This window comes from Trichechus manatus, unplaced genomic scaffold (genome assembly GCF_000243295.1).
Source record: "Trichechus manatus latirostris isolate Lorelei unplaced genomic scaffold, TriManLat1.0 scaffold00009, whole genome shotgun sequence".
NCBI lineage: Eukaryota > Metazoa > Chordata > Mammalia > Sirenia > Trichechidae > Trichechus > Trichechus manatus.
Window position 1 is genome coordinate 21,401,497 of NW_004443945.1, and position 26,657 is coordinate 21,428,153.

At 39.1% G+C, this 26,657-nt stretch overlaps 1 protein-coding gene across 2 annotated transcripts in view; it reads right to left on the reverse strand.

The window, feature by feature from the left end:
• The window catches only part of CPQ (carboxypeptidase Q), a 537,063-nt gene that overhangs the window by 385,450 nt on the left and 124,956 nt on the right, over positions 1–26,657 (reverse strand). For both annotated transcript variants that reach the window (XM_023726056.1, XM_004370753.2), the window contains one exon: positions 4,003–4,210. In XM_023726056.1, the coding sequence (XP_023581824.1) occupies positions 4,003–4,210 (208 nt within the window). The remainder of the gene's footprint in view (positions 1–4,002; positions 4,211–26,657) is intronic.

Genomic DNA, 26,657 nt, shown 5'->3' on the forward strand with positions numbered 1-26,657 from the left:
TATCTTTTGGATTTCTAATTGTTGTTTTTGTATGATTTCTAGTTGTGAATTTATTTTGGCATTTTGTTCCTGCATTATTTTCCTGAATTCTTCCATTTTTTTAACTGTATTTTCCCTGAGTTTGTCTATTTCTTCCTCATTTTTGTCTGCTTTTTGCTTCAACTCTTGGATAGCTGTGACTATTAGAGATGTGAATTCCCTATCGGGTAGTTCTAGTGCCTTTTCTTCTACTGGAAAGTCATCTGGTGTTTTATTTTGGATGCCTACTGGGACCATCCTGTCCTATATTTATAAATGTTTTGATATTGTCTGCTGTCTTCGGGGCATCCGGTAGTTATTTTCCTCATTTATTGATTGTAGATTTGTTTGTTTCATTCCGCTTTTTTGTTTTATTTGGCTATGTCTGAGCAGGTGGGCTGTGTTTTCTTTGTTGTTTGCTCATCTTTGGGCACTATACTTTTCACCTCCTTCTCCAATTGGCAGGGTTAGTTGCTCAGATATGGTACAGCAGGGCAGGTCTAGCTGAAGAGGAGTTGCTGGGATGGGTTGTTTGTGGCAAACACTAAGGCCAACAGGGCGAGCCAGTAATCAGTGCAAGGCAGGTTCTGGTAGGCCGTGCCTGGGCTGCTTGGTGGTATGATGTTCACTGCACAGTACAGGTAGGCAGAATGGAGGGGGTAGACTGTGGAGCTAAGATGGGTATGCGAGAGAGGAGAGAGGAACGGGAGCCAAAAATATATAAACAAACAAAAAAGAGTGCTAGGGGAGCTTGCTGTTGGAGTGGGGAGATGAGAGACTATGAAATGGAGAAAAACAAAAAGGAGAAGAAGAAAAGAAAAGAAAAAAATGAATAACTAAAAATTAGAAAGAAAGAAGAAAAGCAAAGCTCCCAGGGATCCCTCCGGTGCGACTGCGAGGTCTGGGGAAGTTGCTTCCAGGCCGTGAAGTACAGCCTGGCTAGAAGGGGTAGAGGTGTCGCTCAGCGCTAGGTATTCAGGGGACAGGAAAAGAAGGAAAGTATAGAGAGACGAGAAACTGAGTAATGAAGAAAGACAAAAAGGCAAAAAGAGGGAAAAGAAAACAAAACAAACAAATAAAAAAAAAAAAAAACAAGAAAAACCCCCAAAGAAAAACAGAAGAAAAGCCCCCCTAAGAAAACAAGAAAAAAGAAATGCCCTTGGGGATCCTTCTGCACATCTGCGCAAACTGAGATTCCAAGACACACAGTACTGCCTGCCTAGAACAGGCTCCCAATTCGAGAAAAGAAAAAGAAAACAATTCAAAACAAATTAAAAAAGCCCCGGAATCCCACCAGTGTGGCAGCACGGGCCAGGAAGCAGTTTCACATTCAAGTGGCATTTCGCAGCCTGTCTGGAAGAAGCAAAGATGGCACACGGAGCCAGGTATTTGAGAGAAAGGAGGCAAAAGTGGTGAGAGGTAAGGAAGAAATCTAAAGAAGCAGAATAAAGCAACACCAGCAGCCAACAAATGGCACTTAGGGAGCCGGCCAGTGTGGGCGGTTGGAACCCAAGCGACACTGGGGTGAAGGTGGTGCTTCCCGGCCAAGACAGTGGACACAGGAAGCAGAGGAGGCTGGTGGGGGTGAAAAAGGGTGGGAGGTGGGAAAGCATATATCGCTGGTTACTGGTTGTTCTGTCTCCTGTTGGAAGCTCCATGAAGCTGCTTTCTCATACCCCCTGTTCGCTGATCTCTGATAGGAGTCCAAGATGGTGGATCCAAGCTGCATTAGGTGATAGGGGACCTCTGCATATATCTCTCCCCACTCTCTGTTCTCTGTCAGTTTCTTATTCCATTCAGGGCTTGGCGGAGTTCATCTCTTCATTTGATGCTTAGGGTTTCAGGATTGCCGTTTTCTCTGTTTGGCTTAGTTTTTCGGATCTTTGCTGTGGAGGGACGGCATGGTGCTTCTGCCTATATAGCGCTATGCTGCCCCTCAAATCTGTTCTTGAGGTGGTCTCTAAATTCAGGTTGGATATACTCAAGGTCGTATTTTGATTCTCATGGACTTGTTTTAATTTCCTTCAGCTTCACCTTAAACTTGCACATGAGTAATTGATGTTCTGTTCTGCAGTCCGCCCCTGGCCTTGTTCTGACTGACGATATTGAGCTTTTCCACCTTCTCTTTCCACAGATGTAGTCAATTTGATTCCTGTGTTTTCCATCCACCGAGGTCAACGTATATAGTTACCATTTATGTTGTTGAAAAAAGGTATTTGCAATGAAATGAGCTGTTGGTGTAGCAAAAATTCTACCATGTGATCTCTGGCATAGTTTCTATCACCAAGGCCATATTTTCCAACTACAGCTCCTTCTTCTTTGTTTCCAACTTTTGCATTCTAATCACCAGTAATTATATGTACCCTAATTGCATGTTTGATCAGACTGTAGAAATTGGCAAAAATCTTCAATTTCCTCACCTTTGTCATTAGTGGTTGGTGTGTGAACCTGTGGTGGCTTAGTGGTTAAGAGCTACAGTTGCTAACAAAAAGATTAGCAGTTCTAATCCACCAGGCACTCCTTGGAAACCCTATGGGCCAGTTCTACTCTGTCCTATAGGGTTGCTATGGGTCAGAATCAACTCAATGGCAATGGGTTTGAGTTTTGGTTTGGTTGTTGTGTAAATCTGCATAATAGTCGTATTAAAGTGGTCTTCCTTGTAGGACATGGCTATTATCCTATCACTGACAGCACTGAACTTCAGGATAGATTTTGAAATGTTCTTTTTGATGATGAATATGACACTATTCCTCTTCAATTTCTCATTCCCAGCATAGTAGACCATATGATTGTCTGATTCAAAATGGTCAATACTAGTCCATTTCATCTCACTAATGCCTAAGATATCAGTCTTTATGTGTTGCATTTCATTTCTGACAACTTCCAATTTTCCTAGATTCATACTTTGTGATTCCACATTCCAATTATTAATGGATGTTTGCAGCTGTTTCTTCTCATTTTGAGTCATGCCACCTCAGCAAATGAAGGTCTCGAAAGCTTGACTCCATCCATGTCATTAAGGTAGACTGTACTTTGAGAAGAAAGCTCTTCCAAAGTCATATTTTGAGTGCCTTCCAACCTGAGCGGCTCATCTTCCAGCACTATATCGGACAATGGTTGTGACCTTTCATAAGGTTTTCACTGGCCAGTTTCTTTCAGAAGTAGACTGCTAGGTCCTTCTTCCTAGTCTGTCTTAGTCTGGAAGCTCCACTGAAACCTGTCCACCACAGGTGATCCTGCTGGTATTTAAAATACCAGTGCCATAGCTTCCAGCATCACAGCAACATGCAAGCCACCACATGACGACAAACTGACAGACACATGGTGGCAAACAGTACTTCCAAACCCTTACACAGACGTTTGTAGTTAATTATTTTTCATAAATTTATCTCTTTAATTCTTAAAACAATTGTGTATACTTATTATTCTTCCTCATCACTGGTTAACAGAGGAGAAAGCTGAGGTCCAGAGAGTTTATGAAACATTCCCAAGGCCACACAGCTGTTTGGTGGCATAGCCAGGCCTGTATATCCCAGGTCCTCTAATAACCTAACCTTTTTCCATCACACTACAGACGCCTCTCCCCACCCGCCTTCATCATTTTACCCACTTTATTTTTATTTCACTTCTCTCACAACAGTGGAAAACAGCTTGGCTTCCTCTGAAGCCATTACGAATATTTGATGAAACACAGACGTGAATTTAATTCTCTCTCCATGAAAATACATAACATATTCATTAAACAAGGAATGTTACGGGATCATCATGGATGTAGAAAGCTTTTTAAAGAAAGGTAAAAACGTTGTTTGGAATCCTGAAAAGGCCAAACAAAATATTATAAACAAATGATCAAATGTGGAATGGGGAAAATCTCGTGAACAGTCACTATTTTCATTTGAATGGTTTGTTTTTATTTCTTAAGGCTTCTCTTTCATGGAAAATCCTGGTTTTTTGGAAGGAGTTCAAATGAACAGCAAGACTAACCTGTAGATGGAGAAGGAAGTCACCGATCGGATGAGTGATGCCACAGCCCCCACTTTGGCAGCTTCCACTGCTCCTCGAACTCGGTATAGCACTGTGGTTGAGTAGTTGACATAAGGTTGGTTATAAACAACAATCTTCCCTCTGGCTTCTGGGGCCCTTCTCTGCAGTTCATTGAAAGAGGTCACCACCAGAGCTTCTGCTGTAATGCCTAGAAATAAAAGTCATACAAGATTAACTTATGGTTTCCGATCAGCCAGGTTAAATTGGCACACAAAAGGTCACACATGCTCTATCCACTACATCTGGTAAACTGGTTTTAGAAGATCAAAGTTTTGGAATCATGGGAGAAAGATTGTCAGAGTTATCCAGTTTCCTGAGAGAGAAAAAGCATTCAAGATAATATAACATATGATTCATAAGGTTTTTCAGCTCACTTGACCAGCTGGTATTAAATCACAAATTGTTTGAAAAGACAATGTTTTTCTCTTCTTTCCCACCCTAAAAAGTCATGAATTTCACAGAATGACAGTAATTATTTATAAAGAAAATGCATTTCAGAAAGCTCCCCTTGGGATTAATGAAACACATATTTATCTCTTCATAAAACTAGTTTAACATGTTGCTAAACAACCTACATTGACATAATACAAAGGATGGCAGTTTGTGAAGAATCCTCTTCAAAGACAATGTTCTTCATAAATCCAACTTCTAACAAATAATTAACGTAACTTCTCCCAAGAACCACAAAAAGAGAGCTTGTTTTCTTTTCTCTTTTGTACAAAACACTCTTAAAGGATATGGAAACTTCTCAAGCTTCTCGATTTACAATATAGTCAATACAGTCTGTGGTCCCATAAGGTAATGCAGACAGTCCCAGGGTTATGAATGACCAACTTTACATACAACCCATAGTTACAAACCAACCCCTGTAAATCCTATTATACTTAAAATTCAAGGCATATACAAGTAATAACAAACAGGAGCTACTTTGCAACATGCATCAAAACATTATTATGTAAAAGATGTTTTAGTGTATCTGGAAGTATTTCTTTAACTTTTTTATGCATAGAAAGGTACACTACGTACTATATACTAAGACAAACATTTGACTACCTGACGTTAGATACGAACCATACCTAACTATTCCGACTTATGTACAAATATGATTTAAAGACAGACCTAGGAACAGAACTTGTTCATAATTCAGGGACCACCTGTATATAACATGGTGTTTGCACAACATCCAAATCACATAACGTCTTATTTCACAGACTGTATTATGGACATTAAGCTACGCATGACTACTCATTCATCACCAAACACATTACCATTTTTCAAATAAAAATATTTTGAAGGCTTTGTATAAATATCTTATAATCCTGTTGTTTCACTGAGAAAAAAATATGCCATCTTTCTGCAGCAGAAGATTTGCCCAGATCTTCTAGATTAGGGATCAGGGTTTCACATCTTCCAAGAAGTCATTCAACAACTGACAGGCCACCGAAGATCCAATTTGATGGAATAGTTAAAATGACAAGTAAAAAATATTTAGCAACAACGGCTAGGTGCAGTAGCTATAACGATCTAAAAGAAAGTCATAGGCACCTACTGTTTTGTGGCTTCAGCTATGCAGTCATGAAACATGTCAGTAAAAATGGAAACATCAACATATATTTGGTGTGACTTCTTTATTATTATTATTATTCCTTAATCTCACAAACTAGAGAAGAATTCTGAAAGCTTAGCAGATGTCATAAAAATGTTAACTGTTATGTTGAAAATCCTTCTGAAATGCATAACAAGTATGAAAGAATTCTTGGTTTCAATATCGACTCCATCGTCATAGATGCTTTAGACTAGCTCTTCTCCTATTTCTGGTTCCACCTCCCCATACTGAACTTGTATTTTTACTTTAAAGTGATTGGCTACAGATCTATAAGCATGTCTCCAGCAAAACTCAGAACTCAAAACTTAATTTATAATCTCAAAAAAGCTAATTTGCAATTATAGAAAGTAAGAAAGCCACTATCTTTTTCACATGAGAAATGTGTGTAAAAATACAAATAAGGGTTTGGCTAGACAGATTTTGAGATTCATAACTTTCTGAAACCTGGAGTTACCTTGAAACTTGACTGAAGTTATTGTTGGCATAGTATGGGAATTTTGCTGATGTGTTTCAGCTGTTTCTAATGAATAACAGGTTCAGTGGTCCACCCAAGGGATGTCTCAGTGATGGGGTAATTTTGATCTGGATTGGAGCCACTAGAAATGAAGCCATATTTCTATAAATTTTCGTAGGCCACTGCAAAATTAAAGGCATACAAGGGTGGTACTTCTCTAAGGTCTAGCTTCAAATTAAGTTCTTTTAATAAATGAGAGAGGGATGGAGTTCTGAAGAGCCAAATCTTAACCTAGAGACCACAGTTGCCAGTGAAAGTCACTAGTAGCATCTACAGGTAAAAACTTACCACCACGAACTTGGAAGAAGAGCTCTAATTATTTTGCTTCCTGAAAGCTTAGAGTGATATTTGATCCCTCTCTTTTCTTTATCCTGAACATCTAATCAATCCCCAAATACTGCTAATTTTACCCCTTAAACATTGATTGAACCACATTCCCATTCTATTCCGTTACACTCTCTCACATGGGGCCCTCATTACCTCTCTTTTGGTTGATTGCAAGTCTCTCCCCACAACACCACCGCCACTGATATCCCAGCCACAAGCCCAGCTCCCCCAATTTAAACTCCACAGTGCTTCCAGACTGACCTACTTGAACTAGCGGAAGGTCAGATCTGCCTATGTCACCACCTCCTCACTCCTCACCCACCTCTACAGAAAATCCATCATTTCAACATACCACTTAAGCTTATCTATCTCTACAGACACTGAATCCCTTTTATTTTAAACTTCAACCATACTAAACTATTAACGGTCCCCCTCCGACACCATGCATGCTATTTTGCCCCTCAGTGTCTTTGTACACTATGGTATATCATGTCTTGCTGACATTCTCCCAACTTCATCATGTGACTTAAAAAAAAAAATTACAGTCCAGTCGTTCTCGATTCAAGGCAACCCCATGTGTTGTAAAGTAGAACTACACTCCATAGGGTTTCCAATGGTTGTGACCTTTCAGAAGCAGATTGCCAGGTCTTTCTTCCAAGGCACCTCTGGGTGGGTTCGAACCACCACCCTTTCAGTCAGTAGTTGAGCGCTTAACTGTGCCACCCAGGGACTCCTATTACACGACTAACACCTACATATTTATCCCTCAGGATTCCAATCAAGAACCACTTCTTTGGGAAGTGCTCCCTGGCCTCCTGCCTCTTGTCCCATGCCCCCAGCCCACTCCCAGTCAGGCTAGATCATGCACCACCCTCCTCTGGAATTAAAGGGTACTCTGGGCCTTCCTGCACACTAAACAAATGAAATTCTGCCCATTTATGGCTTTCTTACTCCCTAACCCGTGATCTTCTCAGGGCTTGGGGCCATGTTCATTTTTGTTTGAATCCCCAGGGCCTAACACAGTGCTTGGCCTCTGTGTAGGCAGTTAGTCAATAAATAGTCATTGAATGGCACTGCTCTAAATAAGGGACCATTGACTGGGTCTAAAGCATTTCCGTAGATGTGCAATTTTACCTTTACAGTTTGATAGCACTTCTCCCACAGTAACTCAGTGGTCTGATTCTCTTACCCACGCAGAGCACAGCTGCAAAGCAGTAACCCAGAAAAAAAGGCCTTGATGCAATAAGAATATAAACATAAATTCCAAGTACTAAAATTCAGGTATTTGATTTATAAGAAGGCTCCTCTGGTCCTCTCTTACATTATATAAAATTTTAAACAGGTACTTAAACTTGTAACTATGAGAAGCAACCAATCAAAAGGGAAAGATAGGCCAGAAAACTGATGACAGCACCATACACACAAAATTTACATATAAATAAATGTATGTATGTATACGTATATGTATGTGTGTATGAATGACAGAAACACCATAAAATAACAAATACTAATAGCGCTTTCTGCTTTGTGTGCTAACACAGTAGCCATTAGCTATATGTGGCTACTGAGCATTTGAAATGTGACTAGCATGATGGAGAAACTGAATTTTTTTTTTTTTTAATTGTGCTTTACGTGGAAGTTTACAGCTCAAGTTAGTTTCTCATACAAACATTTATACACACATTGTTATGTGACCCTAATTGCTATTCCTATAATGTGACAGCACACTCCTCCTTTCTACCTCAGATTTGCCGTGTCCATTCAGCCAGCTCCTATTCCTTTCTGCCTTCTCATCTTGCCTCCGGACAGGAGGTGCCCATTTAGTTTTGTGCATCTACTTGAACTAAGAAGCACACTCTTCACGAGTAACATTTTATGAATATTCTTTGTCTGAAGAGTTAGCTTTGGGAATGGTTTTAGTTCTGGTTAACAGAGAGTCCAGGGGCCATGTCTTCTGGGGTTCCTCCAGTCTCAGTCAGACCATTAAGTCTGGTGTTTTTACTAGAAATTGAGTTCTGCACCCTACTTTTCTCCTGCGCTGTCAGGGACTCTCTGTTGTGCTCCCTGTTGGGGCAGCCATTGGTGGTAGCCGGGCACCATCTAGCTCTGAAACTGAATTTTTAATGTAATTTAATTTAAATTAATTTGGGTTTAGATTTAAATAGCCATGTGCATGTCACGGCTACTATGAAGAACTCACAATCACTCACACTCAGGCCAGTGTGTAGGGGCAAACAGCTGAAAGTAGCCCTGAAGACCAGGCTCCATGACAGTCCAGTAACAGATGGGACAGTCTGGTGATGACCCCTGTATCAGTCACAGGCCGGGGGACTGTACTCAATATCCAATGTTCAGGAAGGCAGGGTGTGTACAATACACTTTAGGAAGATTTTTGCTCAAATTGAACAAAATAAAACAAGGTCATCTGGAAAGCCTCACTCTTCCAAATCAGTCTATATCTTGACACATTACACCAAAGGGAATGCTTGTGCTCTCCTTCAAATCAGCAGGCTCTCATTCTTTTTTTCCTCTCATCTTCCTTCTCCCATCCTCCCATGCCAGAAGGTAGTACATGCAAACCCCTGATAACAAAAAAACAGTGTTATCTTCACAATAAGGCCAACTCTGACCTCCCTATTTAAAACTGCAATCCACTCCCTTCCTCCTATCCTCTCATCTTGCTTAATTTTTCCATAGCATTTATCAGCTTCCAACTGTCTCCTCCTATAATATAAGCTACATGGAGGTAGAATTTTTTTGTCTGTTTTAGTCATTAATGTTACCCAAGTACCTGCTGAAATATTATCCGATATATAGTATGTGCAATATATATATGTATGCCCTGCTGGCGCAGTGGTTAAAAAAATGTTGGTGGTTCAAACCCACCAGCTGCTCCACTGGGCATTCTGCTTCCATAAAGATTTACAGCCTTGGAAACTCTATGGGACAGTTCTACTCTGTCCTATAGGGTTGCTGTGAATTAGAATCAACTCGACAGCAGTGGGTTTGCTTTGGTTTTTGGAGATACATATATATATATATATATATATATACACACACACACATATATAATAAATACATATATATATCACATACTATTCAATGTGTACTATTCACACTATATATACTATTCAGTATATATACTTTTATATGTATATATATAGATGTGTGTATACACACACACTGAATGAATAAAGGGAAACCAAAATAAATAAATAAATGTATACTACCCCATCCTTAATTACCTTCCAGAAATGTACACTTCCAAGGAACTCATATGTTCCTGTAGGAGAGAACAACTGATAATACAGTGAAACCTGTGAGAACCAGAATTCCAGGGGACTGCCTTGTTTAACCGGTCTCACAAGACAGGCTGCAGTCTCACTACTTTCTATCACTCATTTTAGTGGAAAATGTTTGAGTTTTCCTTCCCTGACAGGTTTTCACCTTACACAGAGTTCTGGTTTCCACAGGTTTTACTGTAATAATAATAGCTATATTTGAGTGTCTATTGTTTATGTTAATGTTCACAGCAACAATGCGAAGTAGTTACAAGAAAAATGAGGTTTAGAGAACTAAGTTCACGTACCACTAAGTGCTAAAGCTGAGATCTGAAGCACTGGTTGTCTGAATCCAAGGTTCATGTTCTTCCTATTAACTGCACTGCTATCTTCTCTCACAAATGAAAAATATATCAAAAGGAAATCTCAATATTTCCTTTCTAAAAGGAATAAGAAGGAAAAATAAATAGGAATATAAAAGTGTGCCTAAGTGATCATGTAGCAGAGCTGAACAGAAGATTTCAGAGGACAACTAGAGAAGACAAAGTAAAGTATTATAACGAAATATGCAAAGACCTGCAGCTAGAAAACCAAAAGAGAAGAACAACCTTGGCATTTCTCAAGCTGAAAGAACTGAAGAAAAAATTCAAGCCTCGAGTTACAGTTTTGAAGGATTCTATAGGCAAAATAATTAAACAACACAGGAAGCATCAAAAGAAGATGGAAGGAATGAATAGAGTCACTGTACCAAAAAGAATTGGTCAGCGTTCAACCATTTCAGAAGGCAGCATATGATCAAAAACCAATGGTACTGAAGGAAGAAGTCCAAGCTGCACTGAAAGAACTGACAAGAAACAAGGCTTCAGGAATTGATGAAATACCAACTGAGATGTTTTAACAAATGGACGCAGCACTGGAGGTGCTCACTCGTCTATGCCAAGAAATTTGCAAGACAGCTATCTGGTCAACCGACTGGAAGAGATCCATATTTGTGCCCATTTCAAAGAAAGTGATCCAACAGAATGTGGAAATAATCGAAAAATATCATTAATATCATGCACAAGTAAACTTTCGCTGAAGATTATTCAAAAGCGGTTGCAGCAGTACATCGACAGGGAACTGCCAGAAATTCAAGCCAGATTCAGAAGAGGGTGTGGAATGAGGGATATCACTGCTGATGTCAGATGGATGTTGGCTGAAAGCAGAGAATACCAGAAAGATTGTTTACCTGTGTTTGACTGACTGTGCAAAGGCATTCAACTGTGTGGACCATAACTAATTACGGATAACACTGAAAGAAAGGGAATTCCAGAACATTTAATTGTGCTCCTGCAGAACCTGTACATGGACCAAGAGGCTGTCATTTGAACAGAACAAGGAGATACTGTGTGGTTTAAAATCAGAAAAGGTGTGCATCACAGTCACATCCCTTCACCATACTTATTCAATGGGTATGCTGAGCAAATACTCCGAGAAGCCAGACTATATGAAGAAGGACACAGCATCAGGATTGGAGGATGACTCATTTACAACCTGCAATATGCAGATGATACAATCTTGCTTGCTGAAAGCAAAGAGGACTTGAAGCACTTACTGATGAAGATCAAAGACTACAATCTTCCTTATGGATTGCACCTCAACATGAAAACAAAAATCCTCACAACTGGACCAATAAGCAACATCATGATAATTGGAGAAAATACTGAAGTGGTCAAGGATTTCATTTTACTTGGATCCACAATCAACACCCATGGAAGCAGCAGTCAAGAAATAAATCAAGTGACATATTGCATTAGGCAAATCTGCTGCAAAAGACCTATTTAAAGTGTTAAAAAACAAAGACACTACTTTGAGGACTAAGGTATACCTCACCCAAGCCAAGACTGGTATTTTCAATCGTCTCATATGCATGTGAACGATGGACAATGAATAAGGAAGACCGAAAAAGAATTGATGCTTTTGAATTACAGTGTTGGCAAAGAATATTGAATATACCACGGACTGACAGAAGAACGAACATATATGTCTTCAAAGAAGGACAGCCAGAATGTTCCTTAGAAGCAAGGATGGTGAGACTTCATCTCACATACTTTGGACATGTTATCAGGAGGGACCAGTCCCTGGAGAGACACATCATGCTTGGTAAAGTAGAAGGTCAGCGAAGAAGAGGAAGACCCTCAACGAGATGGACTGACACAGTGGCTGCAACAATGGGCTCAAACAACAAGAATTGTGAGGATGGCACAGGACCAAGCAGTGTTTTGTTCTGTTGTAACGGGGTTGCTATGAGTCAGAACCGACTCGCTGGCACCTAACAACAAGTTTTCAGTTATTTTCCTTAGTCTAACCAGGATCTTGCTTAGCAATAAGGGTGCTGTTATCACACTTAGTTCCAATTGATTAATAAGGGTGCTAGGAGGAGTGCTTCACTCTAGGACAAAAGTCATCAGACTCTGTTTGAGTAATGAAAAGGATTAAGGGAGTTAATTCTGAAGAGAATGCAAGACTAAAGCTAAAAATACTCGTATTACAAAGTGACTGTCTTGACTACAACCTATTATATCACACAAAATAGCATTAAAATCCTCAGGTTTCTTCTTATCCTCCATACCTAATTTTCAAAACTGATCAATTTATTTTTTGAGCAACTTGCCTGTGTATAATTACTGCTGCTGTCACCTCGAGGAGAGAGCAGATGCTGACTCCTGTGGGCTTGACTCACCTCACATATTCTATGGAGAACCTGATAGAGAGACTCCAGTCACAAACTCTTCTGACTTTATTCTCCCAAGAACAGCTAAGACAGGGAAGAACGTGAAGTGAGAATTTTATAATGTTTTCTATTATTGAATGGAAAAGAGACTACAGACAGAAAAAGTGTCTCTGGTGCTCTATTCAGTGTGGTATGTTTTAGGAAATTGATTCTGATTTCAGTTGAAGACTTAACCCCCCAAACAGGAAATACTCCAGCTGCTACCCAAAAGGAGGCCCTAGCATCTTATTACTCCCACTTAATCTTATACCACCTGCATGCACTATATGAGATAACTAGGTCAGGTGGTATGGCTGGCTTTTCCTAAACTCATAGATGGAGAAGGGTAAACAGTTGTTCTTGGAAACTCAAGTGTTTTGGCCTGAAGTAGTAAGGAAATTGAAAATTCACGGCAAGACAGATAAAAGAACATCATAGCAGTCCTTTCTGAGGGTCCATTAGTTTGGGGAGAATGTTATAATTGTGCAATGTTCTTTTCATTTTCAAAATAATTCACCACATTTATAGCCCTTCCATTGGGCCAGGCTTCGTGCTGGGTACTGGGGACATTAAGAAGATGAATAAGATCCAGTTCTACCCATAAGGATCATATACCTAGGGGAGAAAAATAGGTAAACAATAACTTTAAAAGGAACGCAGAATGTCATAGGTACCAAATGAAGATGTAAAACAAAATGTTATGAAAGGATAATACAAATCAACATTAATTCTGACTGGGGGAAACCCATGAAATTCCCTGTGAGAGGAAATGCATTCAGTGGGCCTTGAAGGATTTCAGTAGCCTGAAAAATGAGGAAAAGGGCATTCCCAGGTAAAGAACAAAGAAGAGAAGACAAAAATCAATGAAACAACTATTGTCATTTACAGCAAACAGTAGGATTCCTGCCAGGCCCTAAAACAGTGAAACTCCATAAAATCTTCCAAATTTTAACCATGACCATTTATAGACCCCATCTTCATTCCACAAATTCCAGGAAGGGAAGGGAAGCAGTCTCCTTGAAGAAATTTGCAGGAAAAATTTCAAAACTCAGGTATTAGTTGAATGAAAGTTAGAAAAGCAAGGGGCAAAGCACAACTCTGAACATTGGCAGGAGGCATGTGACCCACCTTTCCATGTCTCCTGAGAGCTGGCTCAAATTAAAACTGGACTGTCAGCCTTGCGAGCGAGCCCAGACCCAACTTCATCAAATTCCACAGCTCAGTAAATTATCATCATCTCTAGAGAGGCAGCTGTCGGTCCCATGGAACAGTGTGCCATAAGCCGTCACAACATACTGACACCTGAGGATGAGCCACAAGCAAAGCAACTCATCTACTTTGACCTCTAAAATGAACTTACATAGAGACCTTTGTTGTTTAATGGAAAGGTACCTACCATTGGACCATTATATTCAACTTAACATATAATGTAAGGCACTCAGGTTTTACAGGGATCGAACTCAGCAACATGCAGCAGCAATAAACCTAGAGCACAGACTTGTCCTCAGAAAGTTGATGACCTCAGAATACAACCTGCTTCTACTGGTATTGCTGCAGCATGAGCAGGCTGACTTTTGAGTACTACCTTGATTACTTTTAGCAATTATCACAGGAAGCAATTTATACTCTAAAACATGAAATGTATGTACTCTTGATTGTTTTTGAACCATGGTTGAACATGGTTGCTTTCTCCCCAGCCACTGGGTATTTCCTTATGATGATGACTGGGGTTGGTGAGTGAGCACTTTCACAAAAACCACTGTCATCTAATACATCTATTAAAGTGAGCAGCAAGAAGGTACTATCCACATCAGTCAGCTTCTAGCAGTATTTAAGGAGTAAAATCCACAGGTCTTAGTGATGGGTGGGATACAAAGGTTAGGGAAAGAAATGTTTTAAGGGTGTCCATTGAGTTTCCAGTTACAATAGATTAAATCAGGGGTAATTATCATGGTCTAACTCCCTGGGTGGTGCAAATGGTTAACAAGATCAGCTGCTAACCAAAAGGCTAGAGGTTTGAGTCTAACCAGAGGCAGCATGAAAGAAAGGCCTGGTGATCTAATTCTGAAAAATCAGTCACTGAAAACCCTACAGAGCACAGTTCTACTGTGACACACATGGGGTCACTATCAGTCAGAATCTACTTGAAAGCAACTGGTTTTTTATCCTTGTCTGGAGGTCATGGCCAGCTTTCCTGGGATGATGGAATCTCAAAAGCAAATGCAGGGAGAGTGGGGAGGAGAAGAGGATGGGAGAAAATAACATGAGACAAGACTGGCGAAGTGTGCGGGCAAGATCACGTGGCAGCCTTGTATCTGTACTAAGGAATTTGGGTGGAGAAGTCAGTCAAACTCAGACAAACCTTTTTTTTTTTTTAATTGTGCTTTGGGTGAAAGTTTACAGAGCAAATTACTTTCTCATTCATCAATTCATATACAAGTTGTTGTGTGACATTGGTTTCAATCCCCGCAATGTGTCAACACTCTCCCCTTCCCTACCCTGGGTTCCCCATTTCCATCCATCCATTTTTCCTGTCCCTTCCTGCTTTCTTGACTTTGCTTTTGGGCAGGTGTCGCCCATTTCATCTCATACACATGACTGAACTAAGAAACATGTTCCTCACATGTGTTATTTTTTGTTTTATAGACCTGTCTAATCTTTGGCTGAAAGGTGAACTTCAGGAGTGGCTTCAGTTCTGAGTTAGCAGGGTGTCCGGGGGCTGCAGTTTTTGGGGTTCCTCCAGTCTCTGTCAGACCAGTAAGTCTGGTCTAACCTTCTGAAAATATCACTAGGCTTAATGTAGCAAAAGGCTTGAAGGAGATAAGAAAAGGTATGAGTGGCTATTTAGAAGATATCCTAGGTGAGAGGTGATGGTAGCTTGGATGAGAGCAGGGCAATGAAGATAGAGAAGAGTGGACCACTTTCAGCAAAGGAATGGATGGCATACCATTTACTGCAACACAGAAATTGGTGGCATGAAGTTTTGTACTTTAATAACTATATTGCCCAATCTATGTAATGATTGTTTTCCTAGGGAAAGCTATATACAAACTGAAACTTAGTAATCAGATCATTCAAAATGAAGAAGACATTTTAAATTTTTCTGTGGTGAATCCTTTTGATGAAACCAGCAACCGTCTTACTCTATCACTTTTTTTTTTTTTTACAAATAGGGCATTTATTATATTACACTATGCATTTTTGAAGATATGCTTAAAACAAGGTATTTCTACATCAGTAACAAGAAGTGTTCATCAATTCATACTGTGGCATGTATACTGGCTATTAAACTCACTAGCCTTTTGATCCTGAATAAGTTGCTTAACTTCTCCCAGCCTATAAAGTGGGAATCACAGTAATATTGGCATCACTGGGCTTCTCGTGAACATCAGATGAGATGGTGGCGGTAAAATTTTTCTGTATGTTATAAAGCACCAAAAGAAAATAAGTGTAAAGTATGTAAGGTTCTGGACATATAGCAAACAAGTATAAGCAGTAATGATCTGATTTATTCAAAATTCTACTTCAAACCAAATTACCAAGAATAAAACAAAAAGAAGAACGAATATGACTTCAGCAAATATCCAGCCTACTCTGGCTCAGAGCAGAGCTATTCCTTATCACATCAGTCAGCTCCAGAGGCTGGCTTAATTCTTGTCAGTTTTTACTAAAACAATAATTTAATCACTATACCATAAGGACTCCAAATCAGGCTGGGCAGAGAAGCTGAGCAGATTTCATGGAACACTCTATATCCAAACAGGATTATACCCATAGATACAGGGGTTAGGATTCCAACACATATTTTGGGGGACACGATTTAATCCACAACATCAGGGAAGGGACTTTTTGGAGAAGAAAGAGCAGCAAAACAAGGCAGGTGAGAAAAATATGAAAGATGACGGTGGCCTTATACAAAATACGTTGTTGTTGCTGGTGGCCGTCGAGTGGATCCTGACTCATGGGAACCCATGTGTGCAAACAGACCTGTGTTATATTCTGTTATTTCCTCTCCCCTTCCTTACTGCCTTGTAGACTGAAATACTTCTGTGGGAAGAATAGAATCCCATCCTTGACACTGAACTTGGCCACATGACTTGCTCTGACCACTGGAATGTGAATGGGCACAATGAGTGGTCACAGTTGAGCAGGGACTTTAAGAGCCATTGAAAGCTTTGGTTTTGCCTCTTAAGAGCTCTTTCCCTTAGGCATGAGAATGTTACCACCCAGATAGGAGCTGGTCCTTCAGCCTGGGTCCTGGAATGAAAAAGAAACCTGGGGCAGGAGTAAAGGTACTACCAACAGGAAGCCAATACATACAAAGTGAACAAAAAATAAACTTTTGTGGTTGTAAGCCACCAAAATTTGGGGGGTTATTTGTTCTTACAGCATTGATCAGTGAGAACTGACTAATAAAGGGATCCTGAATTTACAGTCTCTATTGTAACATTTCAAAAACAGCCCTGCTGGCACAGTGGTTAAGTTCTTGACTACTAACCCAAAAGTCAGCAGTTTGAACTCACAAGCCACTCCACGGAAGACAGATGTGAAAGTTGGCTTCCATAAAGATTACAGCCTTGGAAATCATATGGGGTAGTACTACTCTGTCCTATAGGGTCATTATAGGATCATTATGAATCGGAATCAACTCGATGGCAATAGGTGAGGTTTCCAGTTTTACTATAGCATTTCACAATCTGTAGCTGAAGACAGATCAAACATGTTGTTGTTGTTAGGTGCCAACAAGTCAGCTCTGACTCATACTGACCCACGTACAAAAGAAAGAAACGTTGCCCAGTCCTGAGCCATCCTCACAGTTTTTTATCTGTTTGAGCCTATTGTTGCAGCCACTCTGTTAATTCATCTCATAGAGGGTCTTCCTCTTTTTCACTAACCCTCTAATTTACCAAGCATGATGTCCATCTCCAGGGATTGGTCCCTTGTGATAACATGTCCAAAGTATGTGAGATGAAGTCTTGCCATCCTCACTTCTAAGGAGCATTCGGGCTGTACTTCTTCCAAAACAGACGTGTTTATTATTCTGGCAGTCCATAATATATTCAATATTCTTTGCCAACACCATCATTCAAATGTGTCAATTCTTCTTCAGTCTCATGCATATGAGATGATTGAAAATACCATGGCTTAGGTCAGACGCACCTTAGTCCTCAAAGTGACATCTTTGCTTTTTGACACATTAAAGAGATCTTTTGCAGCAGATTTGCCCAATGTAATAGGTCATTTGATTTCCTGACTGCTGCTTCAGTGGACATTGACTGTGGATCCAAGCAAAACGAAATCCTTCAGAACTTCAATCTTTTCTCTGTTTATCATGATGTTGCTTATTGGTCCAGTTGTGAGGATTTCTATTTTCTTTATGTTAAGATGTAAACCATACTGAAGGTTGTAGTCTTTGATCTTCATTAGTGAGGGCTTCAAATCCTCTTTGCTTTCAGCAAGTAAGATTGTGTCATCTGCATATCTCAAGTTGTTAATGAGTCTTCCTCCAATCCTGATGCTTCTTCCTTCATATAGTCTGGCTTTTCAGATTATTTGCTAAGCATACCGATGGAATAAGTATGGTGAAGGGATACAATCCTGACACACACCTTTCCTGATTTTAAACCACGCAGTATGCCCTTGTATTGTTCAAATGACTGCCTCTTGGTCCATGTACAGGTTCCTCATGAGCACAATTAAGTGTTCTGAATTCCTTTTCTTTGCAACGTTATCCATAATTTGTTATGATCCACACAGTCAAATGCCTTTGCATAGTCAATAAAACACATGTAAACATCTTTCTGGAATTCTCTGCTTTCAGCCAAGATCCATCTGACATCAGCCATGATATCCCTCGTTTCACATCTTCTTCTGAATTCGGCTTGAATTTCTGGCAGTTCCCTGTCGATGTACTGCTGCAACCTTTTTGAATTATCTTCATCAAAACTTTACTTGGGTGTGATATCAATGATACTGTTGGATAATTTCTACCTTCTGTTGGATCACCTTTCTTTGGAATGGGCACAAATATGGATCTCTTCCAGTCGGCTGGCCACATAGCTGTCTTCCAAATTTTTGCAGTAAATGAGTGTCTCCAGCGCCGCATTCATTTGTTGAAACATCTCAGTTGGTACTCCATCAATTCTTGGATCCTTGTTTTTTGTCAATTCCTTCAGTGCAGCTTGGACTTCTTCCTTCAGTTCTTCCTCCCTTCTACCATTGGTTCTTGATCATATGTTACTTCCTGAAATGGTTGAACGTCGACCAAGTCTTTTTGGTACAGTGACTCTGTGTATTCCTACCATCTTCTTTTGATGCTTCATGCATCATTCAATATTCTGATCTTTCAAAATTGCAACTTGAGGCTTGATTTTTTTTTTTTTTTTCAGTTCTTTCAGCTTGAGAAGTACTGAGTATGTTCTTCCCTTTTGGTTTTCTAACTCCAGGTCTTGGCATATTTCATTATAATACTTTACTTTGTCTTCTCAAGCCGCCCTTTGAAATCTTCTGTTCAGCTCTTTTACCTCATCATTTCTTCCATTCACTTTAGCTACTCTACATTCAAGAGCAAGTTTCAGAGTCTCTTCTGACAACCATTTTGCTCTTTTCTTTCTTTCATAGCTTTTTAATGATCTTTTGCTCTCTTTATACATGATGTCCTTGACGTCATCTTGCAGCTTATCTGGTCTTCGGTCATTAGTGTTCAGCATGTCAAATCTATTCTTGAGATGGTCTCTAAATTCAGGTGGGATATACTCAAGGTTGTACTTTGGCTCTCATGGATTTGTTTTAATTTTCTTCAGCTTCAACTTGAACTTGCATATGAGCAGTTGATGGTCTGTTCCATGGTTGGCCCCTGGCCTTGTTCTGACTGATGATATTGAGCTTTTCCATCATCTCTTTCCACAGATGTAGTCAATTTGATTCCTGTGTATTCCATCTGGTGAGCTCCATGTGTATAGTCGCCATTTATGTTGTTGAAAAAAGGTATTTGCAATAAATAAGTCGTTGGTCTTGCAGAATTCTATCATGCCATCTCCGGCATTGTTTCTGTCACCAAGGCCATATTTTTGAATGACCAATCCTTATTTCCAACTTTCGCATTCCAATTACCACTAATTATCAATGCATCTTGATTGCATGTTTGATCAATTTCAGATGCAGGAGTTGGTAAAAATCTTCAATTTCTTCATCTTTGGCATTAATTTTTAGTGTGAAAATTTGAACAGTAGTTGCATTAATTAGTCTTCCTTGTAGGCATATGGACATTATTTTATCACTGACAGTGTTGTACTTCAGGATATATCTTGAAATACTCTTTTTGAGGATGAATGTGATACCATTCCTCTTCAATTTGTCATTCCTGGCATAGTAGACCATATGACTGTCTGATTCAAAATGGCCAAGACCAGTCCATTTCAGCTCACTAATGCCTAGGCTATCAATCTTTATACATTCCGTTTCATTTTTGATAACTTCCAGTTTTCCTAGATTCATATTTCATACATTCCAGTTCTGATTATTAATGGATGTTTGTAGCTGTTTCTTCTCATTTTGTGTTGTGCCATATTAGCAAATACAGTTCCTGAAAGCATTACTCCATCCCAGTCATTAAGGTCGACTCTACTTTGAGAAGGCAGCTCTTCCCCAGTTGTCTTTTGAGTGCCTTCTAATCTGAGGGGCTGATCTTCTGGCACTATACCAGACAGTGTTCCACTGCTATTCATAAGGTTTTCACTGGCTAATTTTTTCAGGAGTAGACTGCCAGGTCTTTCTTCCTAGTCTGTCTTAGTCTGGAAACTGTTGAAACCTGTCCACCATGGGTGACACTGCTGGTATTTGAAATACCATTCACATAGCTTCCAGCATCACAGCAACACACAAGCCACTACAGTACAACAAACTGACAGACAAGTGGTGATCAGACATAGAATAAATATATTGGATACCTTAGGGAATATTGTTTAGTGAAAAGTAAGTAACAACTTTCCTCCTCCTATCACACATCAAAGTGATCAAATGATGAACACCAAACAGTAGAAAACAAACAAATCTAAGAATTTAGAAAGTGTTAGTGATTTAACACATGCAGATTAAATGGCAAAGAATTTTAAGAAGGAGATAAACCCTAGAGATCATTAAAATACAGCGTTTTGGCAGCTTCAGTTAGCAAACCCACCCCACTGTCATTTCAAAAATAAACAAGCAGCCCTGTGGTACTGTTAAATAATTCTACACACTTTCAGTAAATTTCAATATTTTATCTCCAAATGTATTTTCCCTCCAAATTTCATCTTCAAAAGCCAAGAGCAAAAATTATAGAAATGGTATGCTTATGTTTGTATCAAGTACAAAGTGATGTTATAACAGTTTTATAGCAGAGACATAAAATAACTCTACGACAGCTTGGTGTTGCAAAACAGGTTTTTTAATTTAGCTATGTTTTGAAATGTTAAACGTCCTATGCACTTCTTAGAAAAGTAAAACTTTGGGAGAAATACTGTAACAAAACAGAATATCTGCCCCAAATAATAACAAACATGGCTCAGTTTCATGGCTCAGTTTGACACACAACTTGCCACTAGATGATTCTAGAGACAGGACGGAAATATCAGAACCATATGACTTAAACAAACATTTCCTTGATGTCATAGTACTAAAGTCCATTGGCTGGAAGGAAACAATTCCAACTATTGATGTTAATCTCATTATAATTAAAAGCCAACACCATATAGTTTAAGGAGGATGGAGTAAGGGCATTAGCTACATTTTATAGCAGAGAAAACTGAGGCACAGGAAAGTGCTTCGATTTAAATCCAGGTCAAACTGACTCCAAGCTTATGGTCTCCTCATCTCATCCCATATAGCTCCCCTCCTAGTTAATACACATCAGCATGTATTCATGACTTCTGCTACTCTCTCCTCGGGTAGCCAATAATCTTCACAGTAGCCAGACATCCTATCTTATTCTACAAATCCTGGATTTAGAAAGTGGAAAGGAATGGCAAAGGTGTTCTAAAGCTTCACAATGAGTAAGTATCATTTACTGAACACTTCAAATATTCAGAGTTCGTGGCTTTGTATCAAGATATGCAAAGCTGCTTATCCCCTGCTTCCTCTCTTCTATCCCTGGGCCCTACCCATTCTATAAATGTCTCATCCCTCTAGTCTCAACTAAGTATCTATTTCATTCAACTTATTGTAGTCCAGCCTATATTCAGCTAAAATAATTGACACTAAAGTGGGGGTAGGTGGGGTATTTCCATTTTAAAAGAGATTTTCATCTAAAATTATTATTTATTCAACAAATTTTTGAGCCCTTCCAATATGCCAGGCCTGTCCAAATTCCTAGGGATACAGTAGAGTTAAAAAATTAATATAGTAATTTCACTAATGAAGATTACATTCTAGCAGGGAGGACAGATACCAATCAAAAACAGTAAACATATTAATACATATCTACAATCTCTAATCCATCACCCATCTGTCAGTTTGTCATACTGTGGTGGCTTGAGTGTTACTGTGATGCTGGAAGCTATGCTACAAATATTTCAAATACCAGCAAGGTCATCCATGGCAGACAAGTTTCAGTGGAGCTTTCAGACTAAGACAGACTAGGAAGAAAGACTGGCAACTTACTTCCAAAAATTAGGTAAGGAATACTTTATGGATCACAACAGAATATTGTCTGATACAGTGCTGGAAGTTGAGCCTCCAAGGCTGAAAGGAAAATATGCCAACAATCAAGAAGATGGCGCAGGACCAGGTAATATTTCATTCGGTTACACATAAGGTCACCGTAAGTCGCAGCTGACAACAGTGGCAGCTAACAACAAGAACGATAATCACTAGTAAGTGAAATATATGATGTTCTAAAACTAGAATACTTGGAACTTGATCTAGTCTGACAGAGTCTTCAAAACCTTCCAAGAAAAAGCAACATTAAGAACCTGAGGAATGAGTAGAATTTAACTAGGTGCAGCAGATGAAGGAAGGGAGATATATAATACTCCTGCCAGAATAAACAGCATATGTAAAATCCTTGAGGTGGAATTAAGTCCAAGGAACTGAAAGAAAGTCAGGGTAGAGTGGGATAGTGAAGCCAGATGAAGATGGCGTGGTAGGGAGGAGCCAGTTTAGTCAGGGCCTTGTAAGCCACTTAAAGGAATTTAGGTATTTATCTAATGGGCAATTGGAAACAATTAAAAGGTTTTTAGTGGGAGGAGTAATAATCATCCTAGGTTTTTAAAGATTTTACAGGACTTCACTCAAGATGGCAATGGCATTGCAATTTTATGTTTCGAGTATTAAATCAGAACAAGAAAAGGTTGTTCACTATCACAACCTCATTAACCACTGTACTAGAAGTCTTAACTGATACAGTTACTGTTGGTAGTTGCTGGCAAGTCGATTCTGACCCATGGTGACTAAAACAAGGGAAAGAAATAAAATATTTAAGGATTGGAAAGAAAGAGTCAAGTTGTCCTTATTCATAGATGACATGATTACCTGTAGGTAATTCGAGAAAATCTATAGAGAAGATATTTGAGAAGTAAGAAAATTCAATTATGTTGATTATACACAAGCAATATATCAAAAATCAAAATGTCCCTATATACCAAGAAAACTCTGGTTAGAAAACGTAATTAAGAAAAAGATTCCAATACTTTTTTTTTTATATGAAGAGGTATTGTATTTCAAATTCCTCATTAATAAAAATAGATTTCCACAATAATATTTATCCATGAATCACATCATTAATTTCATTTATTTATTTATTGGTGAGATATATACAGCAAAACACATACCAATTCAACAATTTCTACATGTACAATTCAGTGACATTGGTTACGTTCTTCAAGTAGTGCCACACTTCTTGATATCTTTTTCCAAATTATTTCACCATCATTAACACAAACTTGCTACACCAGGTTCCATTATTATTTTTTTATTATTATTGTACTTTAGGTGAAGGTTTACAGAACAAATAGTTTCTCATTAAATAGTCAGTACACATATTGCCCTATGACAATGGTTAACAACTCCACTACATGTCAACACTGTCCTTACTCAACCTTGGATTCCCTATCACCAGCTTTCCTGTCTCCTTCTGCCTTCTAGTCCTTGTCCTTGGATTGCTGTGCCTCATTAGTCCCATTTTGTTTTATGGCTGTCCAATCCCCAGCTGAACGGTGAACCTCGGGAGCGACTTCACCACTGAGCTAAAAAGGTGTCTGGAGCCATAGTCTCAGGGTTTCTCCAGTCTCTGTCAGGCCAGTAAATCTGGTCTTTTTTTTGTGAGTTAGAATTATGCTCTACATCCTTCTCCAGCTCTATCCAGAACCCTCTGTTGTGATCCCAGTCAGAGCAGTCAGTGGTGGTAGCCGGGCAGCATCTAGCTGTACTGGACTCAGTCTGGTGGAGGCCTTGGTAGCTGTGGTTCATTAGTCCTTTGGACTAATCTTTTCCTTGTATACTGTTCTCTTCATTCTCCCTTGCTCGCAAAGGGGTGAGACCAGTGGAGTATCTTAGATGGCTGCTTACAGGCTTTTAAGATCCCAGACGCTACTCACCAAGGTAGAATGTACAACACTGTCTTTATAAACTGTGTTATGCCAATTGAGCTAGATATTCCCTGAGACCATGGTCCCCACAGCACTCCGCCCAGCAACTCAGTCCCTCAGGGAGTTTGGATGTGTCTATGGAGCCTCCATGACCTTTCGTTGTACATATTGTGCTGGCTTCCCAGTATTGTGTACTGTCAGGATTACACTATTAATAGCAACAACAACTATCAATTAACTTTAAAAAGTTAGGAAATACAGTATTAAAAAATCAATCTTTTGTTCATAGATAGAGGGCCAAAACAAGCCAGGGATATATCAACAACAATAACAACTACTAAAACAGAGAGTGCACTACCAGCTAGCCAGACTTACTCAGAGCTTTAATAATGAAAGAAGTATAGTATTGCTGCATGGAAAGACAAACAAATAAATGGAAAAGAATGGAGTTCACCTATATATGAAAACTTGGTATATGATAATGATGGTAACCCAAATGAACGGGGAAATGATAAATTACACAATGACTGATCCTAGGAAAACATAAAACTTGATTCCTACCTTCTAACATACAGAAAAAGAAATTCCATGGAGATTAAAGTCACAGTAAAAGCAAAGCTTTAAAAGTTGTTAGAGAAACTATTAAAAAAGAAACTCATTGCCGTCGAGTCCATTCCGACTCATAATGACTCTATAGGACAGAGTAGAACTGCCCCATAGGGTTTGCAAGGAGCAGCTGGTGAATTCAGACTACCGACCTTTTGGTTAACAGCCGTAGCTCTTAATCACTGAGCCACCAAGGCTCTGAGTCACACTATAGATACCCAAAACCGAAAACTCACTATAGGACCTATAGAAATATATAGAAACTATAGGAAAAGATACTGATAATTTCAAGATATGGAAGGAAATTCTTACCTAAGACACAAAAAACACAAACCACAGTGAAAAGTTTGTTCAATTTAATTACAGTGAAATGTAATAATATAAAAATTTTTGTTTGAAAAAAACATCTAATAAACAACGCTAAGATATCACAGACTGGGAGAAGGTATTTCCTTTTTATACAACTCATAAAGCTTTTGTATCCAAACTATGAGTCCCCGGGTGGTACAAATGATTAAACGCTCGAGTACTAGATGAAAAGTTGGCCGTTTAAACACAACTAGACATACCCAGGAAGACAGGCCTAGCTATCTACTTCCAAAAGGTCACAGACTTGAAAACCCTACAGAGTAGTTATACTCTGCACACATGGGGTCACCGTGAGTAGGAATCAACTCAGCTGTAACTAACAACAACAATCCAAACTATGTAAGGAAATGCTGGGAATCTACTCAAAAAAGATAAATACTCCAATTAAAAAAATGGTCAACACATATAAACAGGAAACTGACAGAATTAGAAACCCAGATGACTAATAAATAAAAAGTTATGTAACCTCTAGTTACTGCAAAGTGAAATGACATTTCACATTCATCAAACTAAAGAAAAATTAAAGTCTGACAATACCAAAGGATGGCAAGGATTTGAGGTCAATGGAATCCTCATACGTTGCTAGGGGTAGTATAAATTGGTACAAACACAATAGAGAGAAATCTAGCAATATCAAATAAAGTTAAAGATGTCCTAATACTCAACAATTTGACACTGATGTATTTGTTTAAAAGAAACTTTCACATATATGCACCACAGAAATGTATAAAGATATTTGTTGCCGTATTGTTTTTAATTAGATAAAACTTGAAATGACTTAAATGTCTATCAATAGGAAAAGAATACATAAATTATTATATATTAGTTCAAAAGAATACAGCTATTTAATGAACTAGATCCATACATATCAACATGGATAAATCATAAAAACATAATAGGAATTTTCAGAACAATTTGTACATTAAAATTCTACTAATGTTAACCTCTAGAGTCTTAAAAGCTTGTGAGCAGCCATCTAAGATGTTCCACTGGTCTCACCCCATCCGGAGCAAGGGAGAATGAAGAAAACCAAAGACACAAGGGAAAGATTAGTCCAAAGGACTAATGGAACACAACTACCACAGCCTCCACCGGACTGAGTCTAGCACAACTAGATGGTGCCTGGCTACCACCACCAACTGCTCTGACAGGGATCACAATAGAGGGTCCTGAGCAGAGCTGGAGAAAACTGTAGAATACAAATCTAATTCACAGAAAAAGACCAGACTTACTGGCCTGACAGAGATGAGAGAAACCCTGAGACTAAGGCCCCCAGACACACTTTTAACTCAGTACTTAAATTACTCCTGAGGTTCACCCTTCAGTCACAGATTAAACAGGTTCATAAAACAAAACGAGACTAAACGGACATGCCAGTCCAGGGGCCAGGACGAAAAGGCAGGAGGAGACAGGAAAGCTGGTAATGGAAACCCAAGGCCGAGAAGGGGAGAGTGTTGACATGTTATGGGTTGGCAATCAATGTCACAAAACAATATGCATATTATTGTTTAATGAGAAACTAATTTGTTCTGTAAACCTTCAACTAAAGTACAAAAAAAAAAACCTTAAAGTTAAG